This window comes from Lepidochelys kempii, chromosome 2 (assembly GCF_965140285.1).
Source record: "Lepidochelys kempii isolate rLepKem1 chromosome 2, rLepKem1.hap1, whole genome shotgun sequence".
Taxonomy (NCBI): Eukaryota; Metazoa; Chordata; order Testudines; family Cheloniidae; genus Lepidochelys; species Lepidochelys kempii.
Window position 1 is genome coordinate 81,931,864 of NC_136381.1, and position 18,469 is coordinate 81,950,332.

At 43.8% G+C, this 18,469-nt stretch overlaps 1 protein-coding gene across 1 annotated transcript in view; it reads left to right on the forward strand.

Moving 5' to 3' along the window:
- Positions 1-18,469, forward strand: part of SLC35D4 (solute carrier family 35 member D4) — a 202,557-nt gene that overhangs the window by 50,065 nt on the left and 134,023 nt on the right. The window contains 1 exon segment of the mRNA XM_073331400.1: positions 3,661-3,754. Coding sequence (XP_073187501.1) covers positions 3,661-3,754 — 94 coding nt within the window.

Below are 18,469 nucleotides of genomic sequence, written 5' to 3' on the forward strand. Positions count from 1 at the left end.
TGAGCACTTGGCAAGAAAACAGAAAGGGGAGTTTCAAAGTTCCTGGGGAGGGATGGATGTCTGTTTACCTGGCAGCAGAAATGCAGGCTAGAGTGGTCACCTAGGCACTGTGGGATATCCCCTGGAGGCTAAAAGCTGTGTAAACAGGAAGAACCTGTTTTCACTTGCACATCACTGCAAAAGCATCACTGGTAAGAGCTGTATGCCTCTCATGGAGGTGCTTTCCTTTTTGAGGTGAAATTTCTGAGTTTCACTGCAAAAAGTCCTTGGTAAGTGTAGACGCTCCCATGGTTTCTGTGCAAAAAAGGGACTTTTTCCACTTTAAATGGCAAGTGTAGACATGCCCTTATTTTGTCGCTGGAACAGCTCTCCCCTGGCGACAAAGAGCAGCTACACTGTGTACTTTACAATGGTGCGGCTGTAGCGGCACAGCTGCACTGTTGTCAGGTGCGCAGTGTAGACACAACCTAAGTATAAAGCACTAGTGTGGACAGGCTCCGAGTGCTGGGATCCACAAGGGGCAGCACTTTGTTGTGCTGTCCCTGGAGCAGCCCAGCAGGGGGATCATGACTCGGGGAGTCACAATCTTCCTTCCTGCTGCTCCAGGGAGGGAGCGAACTGTGCTGGGTCTATAACTGATACAGTGTACACCCATGCCAGTGCAGCTGTACACTCTCCCACATATGTGCATGAGCACATTTGCTCTCTGTCATTCACCATGAGGGCACCTCCTCTTGGTTGCTCAGGGATTAGCTTGTTCCAGGTCGGGCACCCCATTCTGCTACTTGTTGCATACCCCACTGTCTCTCTCTCTCTCTCTGCGATTCAGGGTCCTCTCCCTTTGTGGCTTGTCCCCCCCGGAGGTATCATACAAACTGTCTCTGGCAGTCTTCTCGTTCACTACCCAGACGGTGCCCCTTCCCCCATGGTTGGTAGGGGAACCTAGGCCCATCCTTTACTCTGAGTTCCAATTCAGGGACCCTCTAATCAGAAGCCAAAGTCTGCACTGTTTAAACCTTATTCCCTTTTTCCCTATATCATCTCACCTAGGTTTATTCCCTTCCTTTCTCTCTAAGGTCCAGACGGTAGTTTCAGGCTCCCTGACTACAGCCCTTTCTGCTGCTAGCTTGCTGGCTTTATATGAGCCCTGCCTGTCCCTTCTTAGCTGGGCTCCATCATCATTCAGGGAATTACATAGGCCACCTAATTCCCCTCAGCTGTGGCCTATCTGGTTAATTGGCCCCTTCTCAGCCTCATTAGCTCCTTTAAGGCTAGTGTGAGGGTTAATACCCCATCACACTCTCCCATGCTGCTAGTGATGATGTCTTGCAACCCTTTATGCCCCTGGTCCATTGCACTAGCCAGGCCACAATTTGTTGCATAAATCTTTTTGAAGCAGTTCTTTGAATCCCTTCACTTCCCTGTCATTAGTTAACCCTAAATGGCTTTGTGAATTCTACAAAAGGTAGATTGTGCCAAACCAACCTGATCTCCTTCTTTGAGAAGGTAACAGATTTTTTAGACAAAGGAAACACAGTGGATCTAATTTACCTCGATTTCAGTAAGGCGTTTGGTATGGTTCCACATAAGGAATTATTAGCTAAATTGGAAAAGATGGGGATCAATATGAAAACTGAAAGGTGGATAAGGAACTGGTTAAAGGGTCATACTGAAAGGTGAACTGTCAGGCTGGAAGGAGGTTACTAGTGGAGTTCCTCAGGGATTGGTTTTGGGACCAATCTTATTTAATCTTTTTATTACTGACCTTGGCACAAAAAGTAGGAATGCGCTAATAAAGTTTGTGGGTGACACAAAGCTGGGAGGTATTTCCAATACAGAGAAGGATCAGGATATCATACAAGAAGATCTGGATGACCTTGTAAACTGGAGTAATAGGATGAAATTTAATAGTGAAAAGTGCAAGGTCATGCATTTAGGGATTAATTACAAGAATTTTTGTTATAAACTGGGGATGCATAACTTGGAAGTAACAGAGGAGGAGAAGGACCTCTGAGTATTGGTTGATCACAGGATGACTATGAGCCGCCAATGTGATATGGCTGTGAAAAATGCTAATGCAGTCTTGGGATGTATCAGGCGAGGTATTTCCAGTAGAGATAAGGAGATGTTAGTACCACCATACAAGGCACTGGTGAGACCTCATCTGGAATACTGTGTGCAGTTCTGGACTCCCATATTTAAGAAGGATGAATTCAAACTGGAACAGGTACAGAGAAGGGCTACTAGGATGATCTGAAGAATGGAAAATCTGTCTTATGAAAGGAGACTCAAAGAGTTCGGCTTGTTGAGCCTAACCAAAAGAAGACTGAGGGGAGATATGATTGCTCTCAATAAATATATCAGAGGGATAAATACCGGAGAGGGAGAGGAATTGTTTAGGCTCAGTACCAGTGTGGACACAAGAACAAATGGATGTAAACTGGCCATCAGGAAGTTTAGACTTGAAATTAGATGAAAGTTTCGAACCATCAGAGGAGTGACGTTCTGGAATAGCTTTCCAAGGGGAGCAGTGGAGGCAAAAGACATATCTGGCTTCAAGACTAGACTAAGCTTGATAAGTTTATGGAGGGGATGATATGATGGGATAGCCTAATGTTGGCAATTAATTGATCTTTGTCTGTTAACGGTAAATATGCCCAATGGCCTGTGATGGTACGCTAGATAGGGTGGGATGTGAGTTACTACAGAGAATTGTTTCCTGGGTGTCTGGCTCATGAGTCTTGCCCACATGCTTCGGGTTTAGCTGATTGCCATATTCGGGGTCGGGAAGGAATTTTCCTCCAGGGCAGATTGGCAGAGGCCCTGGGGTTTTTTTGCCTTCCTCTGTAGTATGGGGCACGGGTCACTTGCTGGAGGATTCTCTGCACCTTGAAGTCTTTAAACCATGATTTGAGGACTTCAGTAGCTCAGACATAGGTCAGGGGTTTGTTACAGAAGTGGGTGGGTGAGATTCTGTGGCCTGCATTGTGCAGGAGGTCAGACTAGACAATCATAATGGTCCCTTCTGACCTTAAATTCTATGATTCTATGAATTCACCTCATCTGTCAGTTAAGAGCATCAGGATGTCTTATTCCACAACACTACAGATTTATTAATTTATTTTTATCTACCATAATTGAAGATACATTTGACATTTTAATTTGAATTTTATGTCTTTAGGAAGATTAAGCAACATGGCAATATTAGAAACTGAAATTCTCCAGTGGTTGTTTCAGCTCAAGCAATCACAGAAGTTGGACTGAGTGAGAATATGGGCCAAATATATATGTCTGGCTCCCACTGAAATCTTGAATGATTTGAATTAGAGCCATTGGAACATCAGAATTTGACTTCACGTTTCCAGTCACCTGTAGAGCATGGATTATGCCAGTGCATTTTGGCACCCATTAAAGACCAAGTATGAGCTCATAAAATGTTCTTACTTATACTGCAGCCCCTGACTGGAAAAAAAACCAGGGTCTTTTGGACATAAAATAAGTTCTTTGTCTCCCAAATCACCTACTCCAGTTCTTGATCAACACTACCTGTTTGTTTAGTTTTGTAATAGGAAAAGAGATACCAAGAAACCTGTAAGATTCTGGCTAATAGAAGCTGAGAGAATTCTCTTTAATAATGGAAGCTTTTTCAACCCTTTACAGTGGACTGTTGGGATTCTTTCTGATGTTGCACACAGTGAAGCTAAAAAGCATCACATCCTCTTGGCAATATGCAGCCTGGAGTTTCCTTGCAAAGGTAAGGGAGAGACCATCAGCTGAACTTGGAGGATCTCTATTTCCCGTGGGTAAACTGTGAGCTAGTTGACCCTCCATATCCCTGTTCTTCCCCCAGCCATTCTAATTAGACACGAGGTGCATCTGTCTATTTCATCCCGCACATAGCAGAGTTGAGGCAGCCCGTATCAGTCACCTGTGACTACCCCCAAAATAATGGGCCATACCAACTGAGAATCTGACCTACTGGCTCCAAGCACTGCAATTAGATACAAGAAATGCCACTTGTGGAAAGTGAGATACTGCTGCTGAGAACGACATTGGTGTCTGCCAGCAATTGTTTCCCGTGTTGTCTCTTCCTTTCCGGAAGCACTGGTTTTCAGAACCACAAAGCCAAAACCTGGACCCATAGAAGCCAATGTCACAACTCCCTTTGGCTTCTATGGGGGCAGAATTTGGCCCACTGTCATCTGATGGCAACCGTATCAAGGGCTATTTTGACAATGAACTGAAAGAGTGGTGGGTGAACAAGGGGTTTTAAATAAACCAACTATCCTGTTTTCTTTGTGCCGATTGATGCTATCTGTCCCCTTCTGAGGGGGATGTGTTTTCTTGCTCAGAGCTATTCTAGACCCAGATGAACCAGTCTTACTTTTTATGCAACAGCAGTAAGGCTCCACAGGGGCACAACAAGGTTCCAGTAACCTCCATATTACCCCCCATCCAGAAAAGGGGGAAGTGTCCACATAATGTCCGAGTAGCGCAATGCTTTTTGCCAAGAGAGGGAGCTACACTATGACATCCCCGTGAAAATGAACAAAACTCCATTCTCTGCTGCGCTGAAGAACAATGTCTGATTAATTGCAAGTTTATTTATACCACATGAAATGTACAGGAAAAGATTACAAAATGACCCTTCCCTGGGTGACTGTTGCAATAAAGTTAATTAAAAAAAACCAAAACCTGAAATGGGTGATTCTTGCATTGAGTAGCTAATGGCTTAACTGTTAAACTATCCACAGTATATAAAGTCAGAAGAGCTGGTCTGACTCCCATTTCCTATATGTAAATTACCCAGTTTAATCATTACCATGTGTGATACTCTGAAGCCTCAACTCCCCTGAGCAGTTTGTCCTCAAGTTTTTCCCACTAAAATGAATGAAACTGCTTTTTTAATGGATTTGTATTATACATTTGTTTACAAATTGCAATAAAATGACTCCTCAGTCTTTGTTCTGGAGGCTGTGGGAAAGGAGTGTCACTGTTTTTGTATTAAATATTTCTGAAGTCTGTCTCAGTAAAACTCTGCTAGTCCCATGGCATTTCTTGTTGGCTTGAATTTCTCCTAGGAGCTCTAGGAAGAGTCTGGCTGTGGAGGTTTTAGTGCCTTAACCTTCTTGTTGTTCTTTGGTAGCAAGTCAATTGATTTAAAGCTTGCTGTTGAAATATTATGTATTTGGCAGAGGTGCATGCTACATGGGAATAGCGAACCCTGTTAGTTAATATTGTGCATAAGGAGAACAGGTTCTACGTGTAGTGTTTTTGAAGTATCAAAAGATAGGAGGATGAGCAGTAGTGGGAGATGTTATTGTAAAGCAGACGTGAGCCTTCCGCAGCTGAAATGGGTCAGAGCCTCAAAATCTGTATTGGGATCAAAGCTTTCCCAAAGTTCAGGGATGTTTAGATTTGGGGGCTTTGTTCAGAGCCAGCTCTAGATGTAGCCTTCACAAAATATGGTCATGCTATTGTTGTCAAAGGAGTTTCACCAACTTACGCTAGCTAAAGATATAGCCCTAAACTTTCATGGTCATTTAGTCAACGTTTGTTTTCTTGAAATCAGCCCATAAAGGTTAAGTTTGTTTGCATTAAAGTTTTTTTTATCCAAAACAAAATAACTATTTAAAGGAGAAAATGAGTTTTCTTACCTTTTTGTAACCTTTATTGCAATGTCTATACTGTTGCTCAATAGTCATTTATATGCCTGGTCCTGAATATAAAGAGGACGCAGGTACGTGTGGAATGTCCAGCTCCAATTAATAATGATACAACTGGTACATTGCATTTCTGTAGTGCCTTTCATCCAAGAGTCTCAAAGCACATTACCAGCATGGTATTAAGCCTCACAGTACCCTTCTGAGGTATGTAAGCAATACATACAGACCACTGCTGAAGTGCAGACACCTCTAGGGTGCAACTCAGCAGCTGCTTAACAAAATATAGAAATATTACCCAACAGTTTTGGGAGAGGAAGAAGAAGAAAAGACTATTTTATACCAATAGTTCTGTGAGGGGCGAGGGGTGGATAGTCAGAATATAATTACTTGAACTGGAATTTAGCCAGACCAGTGGAGTTAATACACCAAGTCTTATAAAATTGTCATGGGATATGTCATGACCACAAGAGCTCAGGACTCTGGTTTGATGTTTCATCTGAAGGATGGCTCCTATGGCATCGTACTGCCATCCAACACTGTGCAGGACATTGGTTTAACTATCGACTCATTTGGAAGAGAGAGACCTACCGAATCACCAGCACCACTTCCCGTGGCAGCTAGGTGTCCTTTGGAGGTCATCCAACCTTGGCCAGCACGTGAGGATTGAGTGGATCACAGCACAAGATACCATAGCGGCAGATTCAGATTAGCCTTACCTAACATTGTAAAATGTATTTTAGCCACACTTTTAATATTCTTTTAAAAATGACAGAGAAAAGGAAAGAAAGTTAATGTAAATAGGAAATAATAGAAACTATTTAAAACTAGACACACAAAATGAGGGAGATGTGGCCATGGTTGTAAGTTTTCCCTTCCCCCTCCACTGGATCTCAGCAGCAGCAGCAGCATTATATTCCCACACGAGCATTTTTCTTGGACTGAGTTGTGCCCCAAGTCATCTCCTTAAACTCTCAGACTGACTGGAGTTTTCACCAGCAGTTGGAAAGAAGCAGCAGTTCAGGCCAGAATGTGTTTGTCTTGAGAATTAGCCAAGAAAGGAGAGTGCTGTAGTCCTCTGATAGCAGCCCAGGCCCCGAAAGAGGTTCAGAGAATCAAGAATCTGTTTTCCATTTGGATGCTTTGTACCTATGTGACTGGTGATACATTTCTTCTTAAGCATTGATGTACCAATATACCATCCATGATCCCTAAAGAGTCCTGCTTTACAGATACAGTGAGATGTTCTTTATGCAATCTACGTATCTGGTCTCCTTGTCTATTTATTTTCATTCAGTTCAAAACTGGACTAGGGGCATAACTTGATTTTTAATATACTTTGACTGTCTGCAGCAACTTAGTCACCACAGGAGGTTCTTCGGTCTGGAACAACTGTTCAAGAGAGAAGGTGGGCGAGGTCATATCTTTTATTGGATCAACTTCTGTTGGTGAAAGAGAAAAGCTTTTGAGCAGAGCTCTTCTTCAGGTCTGGCCCAGAAGTCAGTCTAATAAAAGACATTACTTCACTCACCTTGTCTCTCTACTATCCTGGGACCAACGTGGCTACAACCACACTGTAACAACTGTTGACAGTTCTGGTGTTGACGCATTGCTGAGTACCTCAGGATCAGTCTGCATGTACACTCTGTGGTATTCATACTGATAAATGCACTCTGCACATTCAGTGTAAAAGCAAATACTGTGTGTATTAGTCATAGCTGTATAGACACGTGAGAAACATTGAGAAGCGTCCATAAAAACAAAAACTACCTTTAAGATGTACAAAGATGGAATCCTTTGTCTCTGTTTTGGATTGATTTACCCCCAGAAGAACAAGAATTTGAAGATATGTTGAGACTGCATGTTTTAATTCACAAAATATGTTCGTATCATGGGTCATATATTGGAATGAAAAACCAGAGTCACTCGTATACACAAACTGAAACATCTGGTGAGAACTCTAATGAGCTCTAATAGTGCTGTCAGTGAGGTTTATTTAGATTAGGGCTGTTAATCTGTATTGAGAGATTAAACATGTTGGGGTCTCTAGGAATTAGGCGACAGCCGCAGTTGAAATTGTTGAGTTAGGAGGAATAATGTCATTGCTTCTCAGTGCTATATTTGATCAATGCTCTGAGTTTATGGGAATGTAAGCATGTCAGATTATATACAGCTATCTGATTAATATTTTGGTCAACTGTTGTATGTTTGGCCTCTACCCAGAAGGTCCCAACTGAATTAGTCTATTGCGAAGAGGAGGATGGGGAATAGATTTTGGATGCTTCCTTTTCTTTCTCCTTCCTCCCAAGGATAAAAAAATGAATATAATCTAATTGAAGTCAAACTGCATTGGCTCTTCTACTGGCTTCTTGTACTCTGACTGCGAAGAGTTACTGTAATCTCATTTGAAGATTGTAATTGCCTTCTCTGTCTCCCCAGATCCCAACTCTACAGGCTGCAGTGTATGCAGACTGCTGCTGTTAGCTATTTCACACACAAAAGAAGCACAATCCTATCACCCCTGTCATCGGACAGCTGCACTAGCTCCTTATTCATTATTACTGGATATATTTGCCCCAGGTTACCTCATGGGCCTTGTCTCTTTCTACGCCCTTCCCCAATCCCTCTTATGGCTCATACTGGCTGCCAGACATGGCTTTAGTACTTTTGTGGGGCTTCTGGAACAATATCTTGCTTTTCTCACCTCAAATATAACTGACTCCAGCCTGGTGTGATCATAGCACTGTGCACAGAGCCGGCCTAAAGCGTTTGGAGAGGGTTAGTGAGCTGGTTCTTTAGGATGCACCCCAAAATGTATAACTTTGCTTTGTACGTGTGTGTTTTATGCCCTTACAGACTCGCGCTGAGGAAGTGTAGCACAAATCCATGTTCTTTTCAGCTCCAGAAAATGGATGATATCTGTTTACATTTGAAGGCTATCTACAAACAGTAGGATGACCATATGTCCCGTTTTGGCTCGGACGGTCCCTTTTTTTAAGCCCTGTCCTGGGCGTCCTGACTTTTTTGGCAAAATTGGGCATTTGTGCAATTGTCTTGCTGACTTGATCAGTTGACAAGAGTAAATGGGACAAATGCCCACTTTTGTCAGACAGGTGGGGTGCAGTAAGGAGGAATGTGCGAGGGGGTGAGTGGAGATGCCAGCCTTGCACAGGGCGGGGTGGCAGAGCTCAGGTGGGGGACAGGCAGGGCTCAGGCAAGTGGCTTGGGCCAACTTTCATAGTATATCAGGGTTGGAAGGGACCTCAGGAGGTCATCTAGTCCAACCCCCTGCTCAAAGCAGGACCAATCCCGCAATTTTTGCCCCAGATCCCTAAATAGCCCCCTATAGCCCCCCTCAAGGATTGAACTCACAACCCTGGGTTTAGCAGGCCAATGCTCAAACCACTGAGCTATCCTCCAGGGGGTGGGGCAGGGGAGGGCTCGGGCCAGCCCTGTGCAGTGTTCCATTTTCCCTTTGGGAAATATGGTCACCCTAACAAACAGGAAGGAGCTATTACTGTGCTTTGTTTTTTTTTAAAAGAAAGCCAAGATTCTCCCAGACCTGGGGGGCCCATGGCCATGAGCTTCATGAAGCCCAAAATCTAGCTCTGCTTGCTGCCTCTCCATTTCTTCACACAATCTAATGGCCAAAGGCATTCTCTGCTGGTGTTCCAGCCATCTGGAACAGCAGCTCTAGTACCAAGGAAAGCAAGACAGATTTCTGAATCACTCTGCCTTATGAACGTTTCACTGTCTTTGAACCTCCCCTAAAATGTCTTTCTCTCGCTCCTGTGCCTCTTAATTTTCCTGTTGCTGTGCTATTAGTTGTTGTTTAGCTCTATAGCTGAATTAACACTGTAAAATATTATGGGTCAGGTTGTGAACCCCTTATTCCTGCTGATATGTAGTTACTCACAGAAGAAGTCCCTTCAAAGGTAATGGATGCACATGGGTCAGTCCTAGTGAAGTCAGTAGAACCACTGGTGTAACAAATTTCCCACCAGTGGGCCTAAAGGGTTCACAAACTGGCCCTGTGTGATCACTTGTGTAAAAGCTTATACAAAATAATGTTGTGTTATACTGCACTTGACCAGTCAGTGTTATAGATTAAAGTATACTTTCCTCTTGGTGTACAGGTATACTCAAACTAACGTAAGAGCAGCTCTTGCTGACAGTCACCTTTTTTCCTTGGTTTGGAACTTATAAAATTGCTTATACAAGAACTGAATAAACTCTGACTGGAGTTTTATCTGTACTATATATTACCTTTAGCCACGGTATAGTGCAAAGTATAAGAATCTTGCTCCCAACCTCACTCCCTGATCTGGAAGAACTGTGTAGTGATGTGCCCAGAATGTGGGAGAGAGAGAGAATTTGTATAACTCTTCATCAGCCTCTTCTGCCAGGTGCCTTGAGTGGCAAAGATGTGAGCCATGTCTACCTTTCAGTTAGAGAGTGAGTTTCCATGCTCTCAAGGCTTCAGGTGTGCAGAGAAGAGCCAAGTAGAAGAAGGGATTACAGGGAAAATAGGAAGATTTTTGAAAGTTAACTTCTTCCATCTCTAACATATATATCATCCTCAGTCTTACTAATCATAGAGGTAATATCCATTTACTTTGTATGGAATATATTCCATCTGTGATGGCACATAAGTAACTTCTGTTGAAATCAGTGGGAGCTAGACATGTGCATCAAAGAGAGAATTTTACCCTGTATATCTAAGCTGAATTTAACTAACAAACAAGGCAATCGGTGAGCCCTTAATAGAATCTTAAAGGTCTATAAAAAGCAGTGTTGATGCAGATCACTTCTTGCAACCAAAACAGTATAGGTTTTCTGGTTGTTTCCATGGAGATAACTTGACAGTCGTGTTGTAGCATCCACCACTAATTATACACTGAAATTTCTAGGAATACTTCAGAACAGTCTCCATAACAACCCCTCAGTGTATAACATGACCATTAAGCTAAATGGAGTATGGCCCTTGGGCATTTAAAATACAGTTATAACAGGGAGTCCCTTTTATAAGAATAACTGAAATCTTTGGAGATTTGAAATCTCTCAAGAATGGAAAATGTTAATACGTATGTTAAAGGGCTTCATATTTTGTAAGGATGTGTAAAAGTTATTAATTACACAGTAAGCATCCATATAAAATATACACGTGGCTATATGGCTTTTAGGTGTGGTGTTGATATATAGCTAACTACGGAAGCATGTAGGAGAATATAGTTATACACCGCTACTTGGTGCAGCATTGTCATACAAGCAAGATGCAAGTTTTAACCTGTGCTCAGTACTGTAATTTACTTTTCCAGTATGAGCAGACATAAATCCTGAGGGTTGGGCAGAAGAGATGCTCTTTAATGGTCACTGTTCATTTAGCCATAACCATATCCATTTGAAATGCTCACTGCACACTTTATTAAATGCAAGATAACCTCCAGGGAGCATAGATGCTAGCTTGAAATATGACACCATTAGGTACCTTCCACCCCACTGCTGCCCTTTCCCATATACACACCATGTCTCCTTTCATATATTCAAGGGCAGCAGAGGGTGACACAGTTTAAAGAGAATCTGTCAGAAGCTGATACGGTTTTGAATTGCAGAGGAAACTGAGCTTATTGGTTCCTATGCATAATAGCTCCCCACTCACCCTTTTTTTTATTTAGTCTCCCTGAGTTAGTTATATATGGAGAGCTAAAGCTGAACAATAAATCATGAGTGTAAGTGGCAAGGAGAAGACAAGTACTGGCTTGGAAATAGTTTCCACTGCTAATATCTGTGCCAGAAGGATGGAGGACTAAGTACTAAATAATATGCTAACATTGAAGATTTCAAAGGTATCTGAGTTATAACATACATTTGAAAGGAATTCAATGAGCAAAACATACCACATCACACTCCTCTTCCATTGGCCCCCCGTTCATTTCAGGCTGGAATTTCTCCAGACTACCTCACTGACTTCAAGCCTAAGCCTGAGAGGGACCACATCTCTCATTGACTTCAGTGGGTATTTCAGGTGATCAGCTTCTCTTGGGATCAGGCCCCTGGTCTCTCTCTCTAAGTCCCTGTTTCTTCAGACACACCTAACCAGTGTTGGTAGGAGACTGCTTGTTGCAGCTCTTGCCACCTGGAACAAGTCTCCTGTATCTTTCTGGCTCGTCACCTATCCAGCTATTTCCCAAATCTCCTCTGAAAAAGTCCCACCCCTCCCCCCTACCACTGCTTGCATTTCTTAATTTTCTTTTCCCTCTATTATTTAAGAACCAGATTATAGTACTTTGCCCCTCTTGGGGTCCGTGTGGAGCCACATGGCCCCTGGAGAGTCAGCATAGATGAATGGCTTGAGTTCCAGGCCTACAAACTATCCCGGAAATCCCCAATGTACAGGGGACTTATGCAGCCTGCTCACTTTCCAATGTCTGGCTGGCCCTGTGGGCTGACATAATGGGGAGTGGGGTAGGTCCCTGTCTCCTACCCATTCTGTTTACAATGAATTGCTCCCTTGAGGGTGCTAGGAGGGAACAATCTTTACACTTCCTTGATTGTAGGGCTGTTGTTCCCAGTCCTTGCTGTGGGAATGTGGTGGGGGCTGGAACAAGACGCTTTGTCCATGCTTGTCTCTATCCTCACATGCATGAAAAATCCAAGGACGGTTCAGTCCCAACTCTGTAATATACCTGGGATGGTGTGTATGAGAGACACTATTCAGAATGAGTTGAGTTGTATTAACATTTTTGGAAGTGTTGAAAAAAATACCAAATTATTGATGGTTCCTGACAGAATATTTTTTTTAACCTTCTGTATGCACCCAATGATTATATGGCACTTTGTTTTTTCATGGAAAATTTAAACTTTCAAGAACCCCCACTTTTCCTTGCAGTCTTGAGCATCATCATCATAATAATAAATAATGATGATGATAGCATGTTAATTTCTTTCCATTACATCAGCAGTAAAGCAGCATAAACACCACCAGAAAGTGGCAATACAGAGACTGGAGTTCTCTTATTGTCGGGTTTTATGGAAAGAGGTCAGCAAAGAAATTAGTTATCTGGTCTGGGAATTGTTTGTTCATGAATTAGGTTCTCCCAAAGGAGCCATGAGATGGGAAATATAGTAGGAAATGGACTTTTAACACACATTTAAATATTCCCAAATGTGTGTTTTGCAGGAGAGGGTAGAGAGGTTGATGGAAATTTGCTATTTTGGTTAGTGGATTTTTTAAAAACCAGATTATGCATCCTTAACTTTCTTGTGCTGTTGCCAATACTATTGACCTCCCTCGCAGAGTGTTCTGTGTTGCAGAAGTATGATAATTCAATAGTTGTGAAACACTGACATCAGCCAGTTAAGGTGTTTATGTATACTGTGAAATCAGAAACAAAACAGTGCACCCCTGTTGCTCGTTGTCTCTAGCTTTTCACAGTTAAAATATTTCTTTAACACAGGTGGCTTGGTAGAGGCCGGCAATATTTCCGAATGCCAAGCCAATCAAATTCATGATATCAACTAGCGTGTAAAGCGTCAGTAATGAGAGGAGGGGCTGGGATTTGTTGAGGGCATGCCTCTTCCAGGGGCCCTTATCCTGCAAGATGCTGCGCACTCTGACGCTGATCCAGCAAAACACTTAAGCATGTGCTTAAATTTAAGCATATGACTAGTCCCATGAGAGACCACAGATTAAAATTATTTTAAGTCTTTGAACTTGATAAAAAAAATACAAATGGAAGTTTTCATTCAAATCTTGGTGCAAATGGTTTGTGTCAGATTTCTTTTGCATTCATGCCTGAATCTCAGAGAATTAACTACCAACTATATTTTGTAAGAACAGGATTATGATTGGCATACATATTTTTCATGATCTCTGAACCTATATCACTTCATAAAAACCCTGTGCCCATACCCATTTAACTCATAGTCTTTAAGGTCAGAATGGACCATCATGATTTTTAGTCTGACCTCATGCACATTGCAGGCCACAGAACCTTGCCCACCCATTCCTGTAATAGACCCGTATCCTCTGTCTGAGTAACTGACGTCCTCAAATTATGATGTAAAGACTTCCAGTTACAGAGAATCCACCATTTACACCTGCAAGTGACCCATGACCCATGCTGCAGAAGAAGATGAAAAACGCCCAGGGTCTCTGCTAGTCTGTCCTGGGGGAAAATTACTTCCTGACTCTAAATATGGTGATCAGTTATACTCTGATCATGTGGGCAAGACCCACCAGCCAGACACCTGGGAAAGAATTCTCTGTAGTAACTCAAAGCCCTCCCCATCTTGAGTCCCATCACCTGCTGTTGGAGATATTTGCTACTAGCAGTCGCAGATCAGCTACGTTCCATGGTACACAATCTCATCATAACATTACCCTCCATAAATTTATCAAGCTCAGTCTTGAAGCCATTTAGGTTTTTTTGCCCTCACTGCTCTCCTTAGAAGGCTGTTTCAGAACTTCACTCCTCTGGTGGTTAGAAATCTCTCTAATTTCGAGCCTAAACTTGTTGATGGCCAGTTTATATCTATTTGTTCTTGTGTCCACATTGTCACTTAACTTAAATAACTCCTCTCCCTTGCTGGTATTTATCCCGGCCTCTGATGTATTTATAGAGAGCAATCATATCTCCCCATAGCCTTCTTTTGTTTGGGCTAAGCAAGCTAAGCTCTTTGAGTCTCTGCTTAAAATGTTAGGGTGTGGCAAAGGGTGTAGTGGAGGTTTAAAGCACAGAGCATTTTGAATATTATACATGCCCGCTCAAAGTTTTGTGTGTACAGATATCTGTTGTCATTGACCTGAGTATGAGAGTCATAGCAATAAATTGAAACAAAGTCCCTGGTAAATAAGGTGTGTGTTTCCATTCTGGGAAAATTAAATTTTAGCTAGACAGGTGACTAGGGTTATGTACAGAGATGGAGGACTCTCAAAAGGAACTAGAACTCAGCCAAAGATTATACTTCATGGAATTTTATGAAAATGGGTATTTTGGTGAAATTTTGCACTTGCAATTCTCCACAATTTTCTCCTCAGCAGACAAATTAATGTGATCCATGGTCTGTCTGGTTCCAGAACTGAACAAAGCTTAGGCCACAGTCTTTGCTAGAATAACTCTATTGACTGTGGTATCATTACATCTTCAACTTCACTGGAGCTGTGCCGGCAGAGAATTTGGCCCTGTATTTTTAAATCATTTCTAGGAAGGCTGTGAAGGATTTCCTCCCAATTCTGAATAGCCTATCCTGCTTACTATGTCACACAGCCTTCTCCCAGATGGTGCTGTGTTTAGTACAGTACTCATACATCAGATGACAGTTTCAACAGCTGTAAGCTCCATAGTTTCAATAAAACTTTGTTTAAACAGTGAGGCTGCAGTACTTGTAGCTACCAGGAATTAAGATTGCCAACTTTCTAATTGTTGACAAACAGGCCCTCCTGCCCTGCCCCTACTCCACATCTTCCTTCCAGGTCCCCCCCTTCTTTGCCTCTCCCAAACCCGGCCACTGCTCGCTCCTCTCCTCCCCTCCAGTCTCCTCCCCTCCCCCCATTGCCCGCTGCTTGCCCCCTTCCCCTTCCTCATAGCTGGATCCACTCCATCTCCCTCCCCCACTCCCGCCTGGGCTCCCTCTGCTTGGGAGCTGCTGTCTGACGTGGAGCTGCAGTCTGACACGGAGTCTGCCTGCCCACGAGATGTAGGTAGGATGCAGCCCCGACTGAACAGGGGCTGGTAGGGGTTTGATGACCCAGCACCTCCTCCACCCCCAACCTGCAGTAACTGGATTTTTGGTGTTGAAAACCAGGCACCTGGCAACCCTACCGGGAATTGTATTGTTCTATAGCTTTGCCCTGGACATGGCAGAGCTATGGCAATAGCCCTCCACTAGACCCATAGCTGTGTTTGTGATCCCATTCTTTGACTTCAGCCTGAGGGATATTTTAGTTCTAATGCCCTCACCTTTTAGGGATCCCACCTACAGTGGCAAAAGTGTGTGTCATGCATGAATGCTATTAGGATGAATTATACAAGATCTGCTCCAAGAATCATGCCTAATTAAAGACACGTCTTCTCAGCATTATTATTGTATGTGCTGGGGTAGCACCTTGATGCCCCAATCAAGATCAGTGTCCCCGTGTAGAAGGTATTGTACAAACACAGACTGGAAGACAGGTCCTGTCCAAAAAAGCTTATAATTTCAACATAACTAGGTATAGTATGAGAGGCTGATGCAGTCTCTATGGGAGAGAGGATACCTCATTAAACACACCACTGGTCTTCTCCAGGCCTGGCAAGTGGGTGCAACAAGCAGTCGGAGTCAGGAGTGGTGAAGGGAGGTAGTAATAAGAACGTTTGTGTACATAGGACAGATGTGTACAACAAGAGGAATGAGCGGAGTTATTTTTTCTTCTTCTTAATCTTCCTCTTTAATTTGAGGACATCTACCTATTTGCAGGTGATGGCATGTTTGCCACACCAGGCCCTAGGGCGTAGAACTCACTCCTCCTTAACATCAATCATGGATCCACAGGATCTCTGCTATGCCCAGCTTTTAAACAGTCTCTTGGAGAAACTCCTGAAGCATGGCAGACCCCCAAAAGGTCTTCCTTCAGGGTGGGCCATGCACGGGGGTGAAAGTAACTTAAAGGACTTACCGGTATGCTAGAGTCCTGAGCAGGGGGCATGGCTTCAACCGGGAGAGGTGGGGCCTTTAAATACCCGGGGCCTTTAAATCAAGATTTAAAGGCCCCGGGGCTCCGCTGCAGCTGGGAGCCACGGGGCCTTTAAATCACCCCTGGAGCTACCATCTGCAGAGGCGGCTGGGAGCTCAGGGGCGATTTAAAGGGCCCAGCGCTCTGGCTGCCACTACTGCAGCGGAGCTCCGGGCCCTTTAAATCAGCGCTCGAGCCCTGCTGCCGCTACCCCAGGGCTCCGGCAGCCGGGCTTGGGTGGCGATTTAAAGGGCCCAGGGCTCTCCGCAGCGGCCAGAGCCCCTGGCCCTTGAAATCACTGCCCGAGCCCTGCCCCACTACCCCAGGGCTGCAGCAGTGATTTAAAGGGCCCGGGGCTCTGACTGCTGCAGGGAGCCCCAGGCCCTTTAAATCACCAGGCTGGGGAAATCGGTCCTGTCCAGCACAGCGTACTGGACTGTACCAGCTTACTTTCTCCTTTGGCCACGCAGCCTCACTGTCTCCTAGATTGAGCAGCTGGGCTCCAGCACTCCTGCTTCCCATTGCAAGTTCTGTCCAGTCAGTCCAACTGTACACTCTTCAGGGACTAATGCACATCGTGCAGTCGTGACACCCAAGCAGTGTTTTCAAAACAGTAGAGCTTTTTAGTCACCTGGGACACAGCATTGCATCGGAAGTTGTTAGGCTAGTGTAGAGGAATAGAGGAAAAAGCATAGTCCATACTGGTCAAGCCAGAGCAAATTACCAGCCAACCTGTAGTGGATTCCATCTTAAATGCTCTTTTTCTCTCTCTTTTGTCCATCCCAGGAGAGAGCAGCCAGCTTTTTCCAGAGCCCATACTTTATTCCCTGCCTGTCACATCTCAGTTCCTTGCTCTCAAGCTGGGGTCTCTGCTCAGCTTTCCTGCAGAGAGATGATGGCAGGAAACCTTCTTCCTCTTGGTTATTGTTTCGTGGTGTAAGTGGTTAGGCATTGGGGCTTTTCCATTGTCTTTGGGATTCTGCATTGATACTGATCACTTTCAGTAGATCCCTTAATGGCCCTATTCACTGCGGCCCAGACAGCAAGGTGACACCCTTACCTTATGTCCTGCACTGCCCCAAAGAGCAGACTGAACACTTTTAGCAATGCAAACTGCAGTGGGAAACCAAGGCACACATAGGCATCAAAAATATTACAGAAAATTCCCACTGTGTCACACCATCTCTGCCAGTTCACCCCCATTCTTAAACCCTTCACTAAGTCTTTACAGCTCTTTCTGTAGGACACACCACTGTTGGCTCCCTATTCATTTAAAGGAAAAGCAGAGGGTAAAGAAGAGAACTCTTTAAAACTATGACTAAAGCTGCAAGGTAGAATCCAGGCATCTGCAAGGCTCCCATTCTTCCCCTGTCCAGTGTCTGTTGTTATGGAAGACTGGGTTTCTTAGATCTAAATGGTTAGAGTCACAGTCTTTCCATAATGCCATTAGGGGAGGTGAGAGGGAAAAGGATGCAGAAAAATTACATTTCAATTATGAAACGGATATTAGCCTTTGCAGAAATTTGGAGGCATGTAACAAGGTTGTATCTCCTTTAGTGTCAGACCCTGACACTGTCTCAGTTTCCCCCCTTCCTCAGGAGGGCAAACCAGCACAAGTGATGTTGGTGTACTGCTCCCTCTGTTCAGAGTCTGGTTTAACATAAAATAACTGTTTAACTCAAAACTAGGATCTTCTAGTCCTTCTTCTCCAGGCTCAACCAATCCATTATGCTCCAGCAGGGCTCCTAAGTTCCTCTGAAGAGTTTTGCTCCTGCCTCTTACTGCAGTAGGGTGACCAAATGTCCCAATATTGTGGGCTTTGTTTTATAAAGGCAACTATATTCCCCCCCCGCCCCAAAAAAAAGAGTCCCAATTTTTCACACTTACTGTCTGGTTACCTATACTTCAGGTAGCTCCAGCCAGGCCTTTACCTCTGGCTGATTCAGGGAGTTTCCTGCCCAGTGTGACCCTGTGTCCCTAACAGGCCCTTTCCCTGCTCTCTCTTTATCGTTGTAGCAGGATATCAGTCCCAGGGTATCTCTCTCAGCAGAGGTGTTTTATTAGGTCCACTCCGTGTCTCCCTATTAGAATT